The following is a 12,567-nucleotide window of genomic DNA, read 5'->3' as shown; positions in this document are numbered from 1 at the left end:
TGGCAGAAATGGTGATATAAATCATTGTGTTTTCGTTACCTTAGAATAAGCAGTTTATAGCCACATACAGAGCGGGTCCTCTTCACGGAGCCGGCCGCCATGTTTCTACAGTAGCCCAGAACGGACAAACCAAACACTTGCTCTGGAGAGAGCTGTGTCTGTTTTTGCGTCGGCCACCGCAGTTCTCCTTCACGCTTGGTATACGGGAGAAGTTTCAGTTACCGGTAGTTGCAATCTGCCACCTCACTGCTAGGATGCAGAATCCTACACACCGGCCCTTTAAGACCAGTTTCTTGTTCATTCCAATGAAGTTCAGGAGCTGTAATGTAGTGTCTGGATTCTTTGTGCCTTTTCCTTTACTGAATCTTTTATTCTGCAGAGGGTTGGCTGTTTTTGTTACGTGACTGTGACTAGCACCCAGTATGGAACAATCCCAAAACGTTGGCATTGATTGCTTCATTCCTACTCTTCTTAACATACTCTTTCATCAAACAGTTTCTAAATGAAATCATAATTTCGACAATTATACACGACATGTAATTTCTTTGTGCACGTTTCTTGTATGGCTGCTTTTGTTAACACGACATTAAACAGAGCTTTGACTTCTTATGTCGGAAAAAAGGAAACAAAATACAAAATAAAAGTATGGAAAAAGTATTTTGGTACCAAATTATGGCGTCCTATTAGTAAGCATTTTAAAAACCCACCCAACTCACAAAATATGCCGTATAGTTTTCCATGACAGGAGTGCATGGTTTCTTACAAAAGATACAGAAACACATATAGTTTTGGAGGTTGTGTGCGAGCACTGGGCGCTGGAAGTTTCACTCATCTTTACTCAGCTTTGAAACCAGCTTCACAACAAAGCTTCCTTTAGCTGCCTCCTTCAGCCTTTTCTTTCTTTGTGCTTTTGACACCTCTATTTACTGGGCTCTGCCACTGTAAACAATGTGCAACACCCAATATGAGCCGTTATCTATAACGCAGCGTTAGCCTCGTTAACACAATCGACAACTATCCTTTTGTGTGAAGCAAATACAAGCAATAAGATGTTGAACACGACTAGATGGCAAAAGTAATGTCATGGACACTGTTTCACGAACATAAGCACAGACTTCTTCCCCAAAGCTTTCACACATCACAGCGCCCTTTATGCTAATACGCTGATTAATAGGAACAACAACTTAGTTGAGCCTGAGCTTCATTCATTCAAAAATAACCACATTAACTGTCTTCCATGGCTTAATCACTACACCACTCTAGATCTGCAGCCAAGTCAGAGCGAAGAAGAGACACAACACAGTGAGGACATGGACCAGTCCCACTCTATTCACCAAAGCAACCCTAGTGTCCCCGAGCCAAACCCCAATCACCAAATGTGCATCATCGCGCTGTTAATAACAAGGTGGACAGTATTTCTGAATATTCACAAAAGAGGAAACAATCATGGCGGGCTCATGCTGATCCAGCGTCCCGAGGACGACGACTTGGCCCAGTCGGTATTTCGTCGTCAAAAATCACTGCAATTATGTGAATTTGGCAGATTACGGATAAACAATTGGTCTTGGTGAGAAAAAATGGATGAAACAGCAGCACGCGCCGTTGCAGTTGTCTCCTGCTGACACTGGAATGGGAGGCAGATTGGAGAGAATACTTGTGTCTTGCTTGTTTGTGTGCAACGTGGTATAACTCTATGCCTGTACTACTGTAGGCCAACGACTAAATGGTTCATTCCTCTTCATTGAAGTCTCTAAATATAAATACACACTACAAGTTCTAGTGCTGAGTAACGCGAGACGAAGAGTCTACAGCCGTGCTAGCAGCTCTGTGAGGCTAAATGCTGCACAATGACAATGCTAACACGAGTTTTTCAAACTCCCAAATCAGGACCCTCAAGTATACCACACCTTCATTCATGCACACATGTAAGTCCTTATGAAAACCAGTGGAAACCGGGAGATTCCAGTGTTTTACAGTGTTTGTCAGGACTCGGGACAACCAGGACGTCTGGTCACTGTAGTGTAGCATGTGATGTTTACCACTAAAACCATCTTAGCATGTTGACCATTGCTTATTAGTACCAAACAAAAAGTGAAGTTTAAGCTGATGGGAATGCCGTTATATTTGCAAGGGTTTTTCCTAAACTTTTGAAATTTTGTCCTGAAAATAGCATCAATAAAACATTATGGGATCACCAGACGATGAATCGATGATGAACATATCCATTAGCTGGAGCCGTTTCATTACCTTGAATAAGAGGTGAAATACCAGACCCAGACAGTCCGTCTTCCTCCTGTCTGTCTCTTGCTCAGTGTTTGAGGAGGAGGGATTAGCAGATGAAGCATCATGTGAGGTCGATCAGTGGAGGTTTATCTCCTCTCTGCACCCACGGGGGGCATCTCCACGCTCCCCGCCCTGCACGGTAACACCACCACAGCAGGTTACGCATCCGACAGAACGTAAACTAAATGGACACCGATGTCTACAAGTATTCAGTGAGGGACGTTCACATAGTAATGGAGTTCTTGGTGCAATATAAACTGTTGAAAACACTCTGCACAGAATCATGCTTGATTTGTATCAGAGTTGACAGCTGGTGAGTATCGAGAGAGGTTTTTTTCCCGCAATCAGCAGGCTTCCCACTGTTGTTCTAATGGTGTGTTTTTCCAACACTGTTATTGTCTCGGAGAGGTGCTTATTTTGCTCTTCGATAAAGCTAACAACAAGATCATTGTAATTGTCCTGAAATATTCCAATAGGGGGCTTTGAATGTGTGGAACTCTGTGGGACTTTATCAAACTGATGCTTATTGCTGTTGGGTTTTCAGATCGTGTTTGACTTGCAGTTTCTCTTGAGTCCACATCTTTTAGAGATGGAAATTGGCAAATGCATTTTTTGGCCAACTTAAAGGAAGGAGCATTTTAAAATGAACTGTTTTAGTGACAACGTGCACTGTACTCGTGTGCATGCATATTATGGCTAGATTAAATTGTCGGGGGGGGCCTGCTGTCCCTATATTTAGGAATGTGCACCATGTGAGCACAATAATAAACTAAAATAACTCGCGGCAAAGAGGGGCCCCGGGCTGCCTGGTTGGGATTCCAGCCGCGCTGCATCTGTCGGTCACAATAAATAACTGTCGCAGGCTTTAAAGACTTGGATTCTGTGTTATCTTCATACCACACAAAGAGTCCTCCGCATCTTTTCCTTCTGCAAACCCAACCCTGACCTGCTGCTGGTGAGTTGCGTAAATCCCAGTCACACTTCTCACTGAGTCAATGCACAGTCATTCTGCTTCATCCAACAACGTCGTCACACTTCTCACTGAGTCAATGCACAGTCATTCTGCTTCATCCAACAACGTCGTCACACTTCTCACTGAGTCAATGCACAGAGTCAATTTGCCAGTGAGGCAGGCTGTGCAACCCTGTCTCCTGGAAATTAGATGTATGTTTTCATTATTTATTATGATTGTTTGGAATATCTGCCCAAAAGGCAACATTTGTTTTGAATGAATGAAGTGCTGCACAGCGAGTTGGTCGAGGTGGATGTTGGGTCTACTTTGACCCCAGAGACCGGGCTGTGCATCAACACTGTGGTGAGTTTTAAGCTGACAAACACTGCCGGCTTTGGTCAAATGTATGTAAACATGTTGTGTCTCTGGATTCAAGTCACTGTACATCTTTGAGGATTAAACCAGAACCGTGATCTTTCCTGAACCGTAACAAAATTGTTAACTTTAAGTGTTGTGAGTTCCGAAACACAACCATGAAAAGTGCAGCACTGCTGCAGTCACTACCAGCTTGTACTCCATGGTATTACTTCTTTTGTCCTTTGTCAGGTTTTGAGTCGCACTCTGTTTCAAAATGAATTTGTGTCTAGCCTCACATTAACCCGAACCAAATCATCTCTGCGTCGCCGAACTATGACCCTTAATGTTAGCCTGAATAAAAAGCCCAGACACGGAGGGCAGCACTACGGGGAACACTGTTTGAAGTGGAAACCGACTTCAACACCAGAGCGGGTTATCTTCATGTAAGCACCGACGGCATCAGTCGGCAACACTGTCAGTTATAAGAACCCACTGCAGCTACACCTCAAAGAGAAAGTCCCAGAAGTCCTTCCTCGGGGAGTGATACATAAGTTGTAAGATCGGCAGCCTCCCGTTAGATGAAAACACATCAACCTGTAAGCCCCATGTGCATCCCTGCTGGAGGGAAAGAGGGGAAGGAAATCTCACATTTCTGCGACGACATGCACTATTTCATTTCTAAAGTTGCTGATGTAACAGATTACATTTTGTGCTGCAGCAGAAAGTAATACTTCACCCGCACAATGACCATTTGTATATCAATTACTCATCCTGCGTTACCTTGAATTCTTGAGGAAAGTGTTGTTTTTCTTCCACAGGGTGAAGTCTTGATGAATTGAAGTAGATGGGGGTCACGTTTAACGCATATATATATATATATATATATATATATATATATATATATATATATATATATATATATATATATATATATATATATATATATATATGAGTTGACTGAGAGCTTGTAAAGGGATGTTGTGAAACAGGTTTGCTGTTGTTAAACGCAGCATTTAATTCACTTCATCAAGACTTTTCTTCATTTTAAGGTTTTCTTCAATAATTCAAAATTTTGTGGGTGAAGTATTAATTTAATAAACACAGCAAAGCGTAGGTCAAAGTGTTACAATTTCATTGAATTTACCTAGAATCAAAAAAACAAAACAAGCTGTTTTTGTTTCAGGTCGGGCTCTTATGAAACACAACCAGAAAGAAAAGAGACACGAGCTTCTGTTTCTGCTTTTATTTCTCATTTCAGAATAAATCCGAACCAGTCTATTAACAATGCCAAATAGAAACATATATTACCAGCCTTCATATTTAGACTGCAAAATAGTGGAAAGGCTCCTTAATTTATCGTCAAAATATAATTCCCAAACACACAGCCGTCTGCCGCTCACTTACGTTGAACTATGACATCATCTGGCTCGTCAGCTGCGAGGACTTGAAACACAGTTAACGGTTGGCCCGTGGAAAGAACAATCTGGAAGTGTTTTTACTCCCAATTAATACTTAATTCTTCATTTTCCATCAGATCCATAAACATACATACCAAAGTATGAATAAGGGTAATCAGCACAGGTAATCACAGGTAATCAGCACAGGTCATCAGCAGTAAATGCTCCTGTATGCAGTGCATGCTACCTGTGGCAATGTTTAAATGATAACCTTGCGCGAGCCACCATTCTGTTGGCTACAAGATGTTATTGATTCAGAGTCGAGGCTCTTGCTCGGCTGTCCTTTGCTGCATTATCAATCTCTGCTGCTGTTTGAGCCCATTCATCAACAGCCACGGCCAGATGTTGCAAATGCACAGGATGTCCTCGGGCAGAAGGAAAACACGGAGGCAACAACTTGTACATCACGTTCTGTAAGACGAAACTATTGCATCTTATGCCGACTTTGAAAGACGTATTTTCCTGTACCATCAGAAAAACATCGCCAGCATTCAAGTGTCTGTTCTCGCGGATGGAAAAGTATGTGATATAGTTTATCAAAACACAATCTCATGATTTGCACATGTTACTTTAATGCTGGCAGTTACAATGAGTGAGTGTGTGTGTGGTACATCTTAAAATATGCCTGTGTGTGTGTGTGTGTGTGTGTGTGTGTGTGTGTGTGTGTGTGTGTGTGTGTGTGTGTGTGTGTGTGTGTGTGTGTGAAAAACAAACCACATATTTGAGCCACCATGTCACATAAACACAGAGTCCAACTAATCATGTTTGGGATTTCATCCTTGTACTTTATATTTCTTGTCTTCTTTTCAAAGTCTGTACAAGTTGTTTTGATGCTTCTTTTAATACATTTGTTTTCAAGGCAGGATTTTATATTTTCTTTGAGAATGAGGAGGGACAAGGACAGAGAGAAAAAAGAGAAATGTTATGAGATGCACAGTCAGTTTGATCGATTTACTTAATTTCACCAAGATAAACTACTCAGCGTCGATGCTGCTCTACAGGGAGCCCAGCAATACAAAATATTAAAACACATCAAACAGTCAGTGACGTTTGTTGAAAAATGTGTATCCTACGTTTTGTGTTTGGAAATTTTGTTTTTTATGTTTAAAAAACAGACAACTGAAGTAAAAAAGATTAGTTGCATTGTTTTCTTGTGTTTTTACTGTAATTGGAATAACGCTGTAGAGAGCACACCTGCCTAATAATATCATATCAGCCAGTACAACAGAAGACTTCTGCCGTGCATGTATTTTGGAAATGCAAATTGCAAATTTGTCTGCAGTATTTATTAAATTAAATTACATTTTGAAAATGAATAAAGTATTTTCTGATGAAAAACAAACATTCATGAACTAAATTCTCGAAAAAGCCAACGCAAAGCCAAACTGAATTAATTTGAACACGTGTGACTCTATAAACATACATATGGGAAGATAACAACACATATTCATTTGCAGTTGATCTTTACTTCACTTTTAATAAACCCGATATTGTATCGCCCTTATTCTGTTTAATAAATGGCGACTAGAGGGTAAAACTCCAAGTCCCAGAAGACCCCGCGTCGCCCATTGGAGCGCGTGTGCTGTGCATGCAGTGGAGAGGGACGTAGAGCGTTTGGAGGCGGAGAGTCAGTCGGCTCGCTGTGGAGCTTGTGTCGGGCAGCAGGAGGAGCCGACACCGACGGGAAAAAAGAGAGACCGACTCAAAGAAAAGACACGAGCGTCGCTCGAATGCAGACATTTGGGCTTTGAATTGCACCGGAGGAAACGGTCGAGTGGTTCACGCGGAGCGTTTGGTTTTAACGTGGACAGAAAGGGTGTAGACTACGGACACGGCAAGGCACCCCCCCCCCCAAAAAAAACACCAGGAGGAATCGGCAAGAGGTGAGAGGAAAACCGTTTGGGGGGCTGAGAGAGATATCTGAAACTGCAGCGAAAACAGTGAAACGCTCCACAATTGGCGACATTGAAGTTTAAGGAACAGTATTCGTTCATTTTCTGATGGCTTTTCTCTTAAAAGCATGAAACTGTTGGCTAGTCTGGACGTTTTTTTTTTAAAGCCCCCATAGGTGTAAACTGTATCCCATCTGAAATGGGTGAGGTTTGTGTGGCCATACAAAAGACTTGTGCTGCCTTTTCTATTCACCGGAGTGAATCCATGTCGTTTGCTCTCATTGATTTTTTTTTTTTTGTGCGTGTCGCCTTTTCGCCTCAAAGCACCACTGACCCTTTTTGATGTGTGTCACATTAATGTGGTGAGCTTTGTGTTGGGAGGCAGGGAGCGCCTCGGGAAATACCAACACAGAAAGGTGGACATATATCGAAGCCTGTGTTGTTATTTGGCAGCGTTGCAAAGTAACCAGCGTGTGTGTGTGTGTGTGTGTGTGCGCGCGCGCGTTTTCTTGGCTTGAGACGCTGGGTAATATTTTGCATTAGCTCCAGTGTAGAGAAGCAGTAGTAGACTGTGATGAACGCGGTTAAACTGCAGTTAGCCCAAAAAAAATGAAAGAAATCAAATCAAGGGATGCTTCAATTTCATCTCCTTTTTTGTTTTTTTTAGAGATCCATCATCGTGGCACTTAACGCCGTTCCCAATCCAAGACTCTCACTCTGGATTCAGCTGAGCTTTCTAGTTGCTGTTACAGCCTGAGGTGGGGTTACCGTCCATGCAAACGACCCCTGTAAATGCAGGAGAGGGGGTCCCTCACCACCACCCCTTACAGTTCAGGGCGGATGTGGACTGTGTTGGGATTTAAAGCCACATAGGAAGGAAGGGGGGGGGGGGATCAGTGGATAGACTAGAGAAACTGGACGAACCCCTGCCAAGAATTTAGTTGCAGGGCAGGCAGCTGGTGTGGGTTGAGGAAGATGAAAGCACAGAGAAAAAAGGAAAAAACTGACACTACCTACCTTTCTGTAGCTGCAGGAAGTTTACCCTTCTTTGTGGGTTTGGAAAATAACCATTACAATAATGTGCAAACTGTTGCCGCTTCTATGATATGCTTTTAAAGCTGATAAATGTACATATTTGCCTCCAAGACTGTAAATCATATCTAAACAATCTCCTTAGACAGGATGGGTAATTGTGCGTAAAGCATTAGGTTCTGTTTGAAATGTGTCCTAATTTAGCCTTTATTTCTGTCTTGTTTTCCAGGAAAAGAGCCAGTCTTAGTATGTTACTGGAGAAATTGACTCTACGCTGGCAAGTCCCCTCCGTGTTAATGTGATGGAAACACGCTTTGGTCACCCCCGGTCGCATCTGAAATGCATGAGCGGAAATACGTCGGCTACTGCCATGGCTAATTGTATCAAGCGGCGGTGGCTTGAGTTCGCCAGTGGATGCACTCAAGAGCCGGGTGCCCTGCCATGCCCAGCGCCATGCTAAAGCAACACACTCATAATAACAAGGAGCACTCAGTTCAACCAGTGGGAAAGCTGTGGAAAAAGTTGGTGGAAAATCTATGGTTTGAGCCTCAGTTTTGATTTCCGTTTTTTATTTTGACCCAGATTTGTCTGTATCGCGTCATAGCTCGGCTGCTTTCCCTGCCATCCGCAGCGGCTCTGCTTCCTCCTTCACTCCGGCGTCTCCTTAACATCAACGCCGCGGACTGCTAGACTGCAACCTGCTTTCCGAGAGGCACGTTTTTTTCAGCCGTCGACATGGATGTTCGAATTTGCCGCCGACCTTTGTTGGAGTTGAAAATGTGAGGGTCGGAGCGCAGGGACCCCGATGAATAGGTGGAACAGCGGCACCAGATCAAAATGGCCCAAACCAGTTTGCTGCAGGGGAAGCGTTTTTACTGCCGGGAGTGGGTCTTCCACAAGATCCAGCATTGCCTCCAGGAGAAAACCAACAGCCTCAGCGGAGTGACCAGCACTCCCAGTAAGCAGCCGCCGCTGACGCCCAGCGGGGGCGCGTCCAACCCCGGCACCCTGACAGTGGGATCCACCAAGTCAGGTAGCTCCTGGGGAGTGTTGCTGGTGGGGGGGGCGGGAAGCGGGAAAACCGCACTGTGCACGGAGCTGCTGTGGCCCGCGTCGGCCCAGGGAACGCACCGGGGCCTGCAGCAGCAGGGCCTGGCTTTCCACTTCTGCCGGGCGGACGACTCGGACACGCTGTGCGTCGGCGGGTTCATCCGAGGTCTGGTGGCTCAGATCTGCCGCAGCGGGCTGGTGCCGGGATACGAGGAGAAGGTGCGCGACCCGGCTGTGCAGAGCACTTTACAGCCCGGAGAGTGTGAGAGGAACCCTACGGAGGCTTTCAAGAGGTAAGGACGAGCAAGCACACACACACACACACACACACACAAATACACTAATACAGCCCTCTTTCTGTTTTCCTGCTACTTACCATCAACTACAGAGGAATTATTTCACCGATCGGCCCGCTGTGAGACAGAGAAGGAACTGATCCATGAAGTTCTGGCTGATGTGTAGTCGATAAGTGGAGGATTGATTGAGAACAATCTTGGCAATCCATTGTTTAATGCAGTTATCAAGCAAAACTACCACACAATTGGTTTTCAATTTTGAGCATTTGGTGGTTTTCTCAATTTTGTATCATTATTAACTGAATGTCTTTGACTTTTGGTTTGTCGTTTGGACAAAACAAGCTCTCTGTTTTCTAACATTGGTTGAATGAATAATTGAAAAATCCAAACAAAGTATCTGGTGAATTGCTGATGCGTATTGTTGCAGCCCTGCAGTAAAATCTGCCGTCCATGGCACACGCTGGTTGTACAGGATTGTGAGTAACATCTGAAAGAAGAACACATTTGATCCTCTGGTGGTTCCAGGTAAACTTTGAAATCTAGGAATCTGCCTAGAAATGTGAAATGCAGCCCCTCCCCCTCCCTTCCACCTCCTGACCCTGATGCACCCCCCCCCCTCCCTCTTTCTCCCCTGACTGCTCACACTCGTCGCATAGCCCCGCCTCAGCCCCCCCCCCCCCCCCCCCCTGCTGTGCCATGCCGGGTGGAACTGTCCTCGCTCGGGTCAGATGTTTTTTAGTTGCAGCCGAGCTCAGGTGGCGGAGACTCTCGAGGGAAGGAGCTTTTGAACTGCGACGGACTCGTTGACTGGCTCGACTGCACCCGAGTGACTGCACTGCACGTGTGCACGTGTGAAACTGAAGTACAGTAAGCCGGTGGACTTGGACCGGCCGCCTGCCCGGGCATGTAACACGAGCAAGATGGACTGTTGTTGTAGGCAAGACGGCTTTGAAAGGAGCTGCATGTGTGTATGCGGGCTCCTCGCACGACTCGTCTACACCGACTAGGTCGCGCAGTCTGTGCAACACCGGCTGGAATGCAGCACTGACACACACACGCACACATGCACGCTTCTTGTCTGCCCATCTGGTCGTGCTTATTCCACCATCTCAACATCACACACGGGGGAGAAGTAGGTCAAACGTTCAGCGAAGGTAAATCATTTTCTTTTTTTTAAATTTTTTTAACCGCTCACCAGAGTCAACGACTCAGCCCACGCACTTTTACACACTCGTTCCCTCAGAAGTGAGCGCTCCTCTTGTCATCTGCTTGTAATCACACAGACTCTACCGATGACTGTGACTTCGGTTTGACCCTCTCGGATTTAAAAAAAGGACAGGTTATCGTGGGGACGGCCCCAGCTTGGGACGGACTTCTCACTTCGGCTCTCGCTCCGTGTGGAGCTGAGCGGTCCCGTTTGCTTCCGTCGCACTCGGACAACAACGACGCTTATCGTCGCAGCCCGTTTTTGTTCGTGGGCCAAATAGGCTCTTGTGCCTTATCGGCATCTCAGGTGTAAAAGCGTTCCAAACGCCGTCAAAGCACACAAATAATCACAGCGACTCCCTCGTTGTACTCGATGCTATCTGGCTTCAGGAAGCCAAGATTGTTGTCTGACGGTGACATAAAAAATAAAAACGGAGCAATAAATGGAAGGGTGTAAAACTGTATTACTCTTTCAACATGATGGCCACTAACTTCCATCAGGGATACAACATTCACAGAGGGTTGGTCAGACTGTGGCCTGTGCTTCACTCAATAAGAGGGCCTTGTTTAACACAGCTGTTTGCCCCCCCCAGCCCCCTTCCAGCTGTGATTTTAGATGTAAGCCAGTGAGTGAATGCAAGAGGCCCCGTCATTCTTTAGCCTGGTCAAAGACAAACAAGTCTGTTTGTTGATAGTAATCACCAGTCTTGTGTTAATACATTGAAACCGGTTCAGACACTGTTCTACGGCCACTCTGCTGGTTCCAGCTTCTTACATGTGGATATATTTAGGTGTTGTTAGTCTTCAGTGAACAGTGTTGCTGCTTGTTTGTTTTGCTCAGTGGCTCCGGTGTAGATCACATGATGCTTCCATTGCCTCTTTGTCCTTTGTTGTCACCAACATTTTTTTATAAAAGCCAAAACGTTCAAGTCACATATACATATCTATTGATACGCTTCGACAAAAGTACGTCACCCACTCATGGACCTCGCCGTGCTACACACCTGTAACAAATAAGTCTACCCTTCATCAGGCTGCTATGTCCCGCCCACAGCACCGCTCATTGGCCAGCTGTGAAATGGCTCCAACAATCAGTGATGGGCATGTTGTTGGATGTTATAAATATTAATTTAAAGATGTCACCATGGGCTACATGAACCTGTGATTGGGAATTTGTTTTACTGTTTATTGATTCATTAATCACATAATTAAACAATTACAGATTAATCGTTGCAGCCTTAATATTTAATATAAAACCATCCTGCTAATGCTGTTACATTGATTCCAGCCCAGCCTAACTAGAAGGCATTTTTATTTCACATATTGCTAAAAGTAATGCGACGCATTGGCCCGTCAGCAAAGGCCATGGGCCGCAGCTCTGCAGATAAAAGGCGGTCTCACCTTTCACTGTGCCGTTCTTCTGCTTCTGTTCTACCAGAACGAGCTGATAGCTTCATCACCCTCTGACGGGCTCGGCGCCCGGCTCGTGGTGTACCATCTGTTTCATTAGTCTCTGCCTTAGCTTCATCAAAGGCCACTGCCCCGTTTTGACTGGAGTCCTCCAGTTTGAATGAATTTGGGACTTTTTGAGCAACCGGCCTCCAACATGCCTCACCCCCCCCCCCCCCCCCCCCCCCTCTCTGGACAAAAGAGCTGGCTTCAAATAGGTGGATTTAACCCAGCCGTGTGGGTCAAACTAAAGGCAACAGGTTTTTCTTTTTTTTGCTGATGGGACAAAGCCGCCTTTTAGTTTTCGTGTGGCCTTATGTTGTTGGGCTGTTCTCCACTGAACATGAGTCGAGCTTGAATTGCAGCTGGACAAGTTTCTATTTCTCCGTAAAGGGCACGGACTTCAGAAATGATGAATGGCCGAGGCTTAAATTTGTGAACGAGATTTGAAGGTTCTTGGCAGTGTTTTATTCCCTGAGCGGTTCCGCGGCAGAAATTGATGCTGCAGCTCCGATTTCTTTCCTTTTTTTTAACAGAAAAATAAAAGTGATGTTTTGTCTTGACCTGTTGTGATCTAACCGAGGCCTGCTAAT

At 45.0% G+C, this 12,567-nt stretch overlaps 1 protein-coding gene across 2 annotated transcripts in view; it reads left to right on the top strand.

Moving 5' to 3' along the window:
• Positions 1 to 6,707: 6,707 nt before the first annotated feature.
• Positions 6,708 to 12,567, top strand: part of ankrd50 (ankyrin repeat domain 50) — a 32,094-nt gene continuing 26,234 nt past the window's right edge. The window contains exons 1-2 of one of the 2 annotated variants that reach the window (XM_079268534.1): positions 6,708 to 6,883; positions 8,203 to 9,316. In XM_079268534.1, the coding sequence (XP_079124660.1) occupies positions 8,811 to 9,316 (506 nt within the window). In that variant the 5' untranslated portion in view covers positions 6,708 to 6,883; positions 8,203 to 8,810. Of the gene's footprint in view, positions 6,933 to 8,202; positions 9,317 to 12,567 lie in introns of both variants that reach the window. The other variant, XM_079268533.1, reaches the window with a different exon arrangement.

The sequence above is a fragment of the Melanostigma gelatinosum genome (genome assembly GCF_949748355.1).
Source record: "Melanostigma gelatinosum genome assembly, chromosome: 5".
In the NCBI taxonomy this organism is placed as follows: domain Eukaryota; kingdom Metazoa; phylum Chordata; class Actinopteri; order Perciformes; family Zoarcidae; genus Melanostigma; species Melanostigma gelatinosum.
The sequence above is the reverse complement of the archived record's forward strand: the minus strand, read 5'-3'. Positions and strand labels throughout refer to the sequence as shown.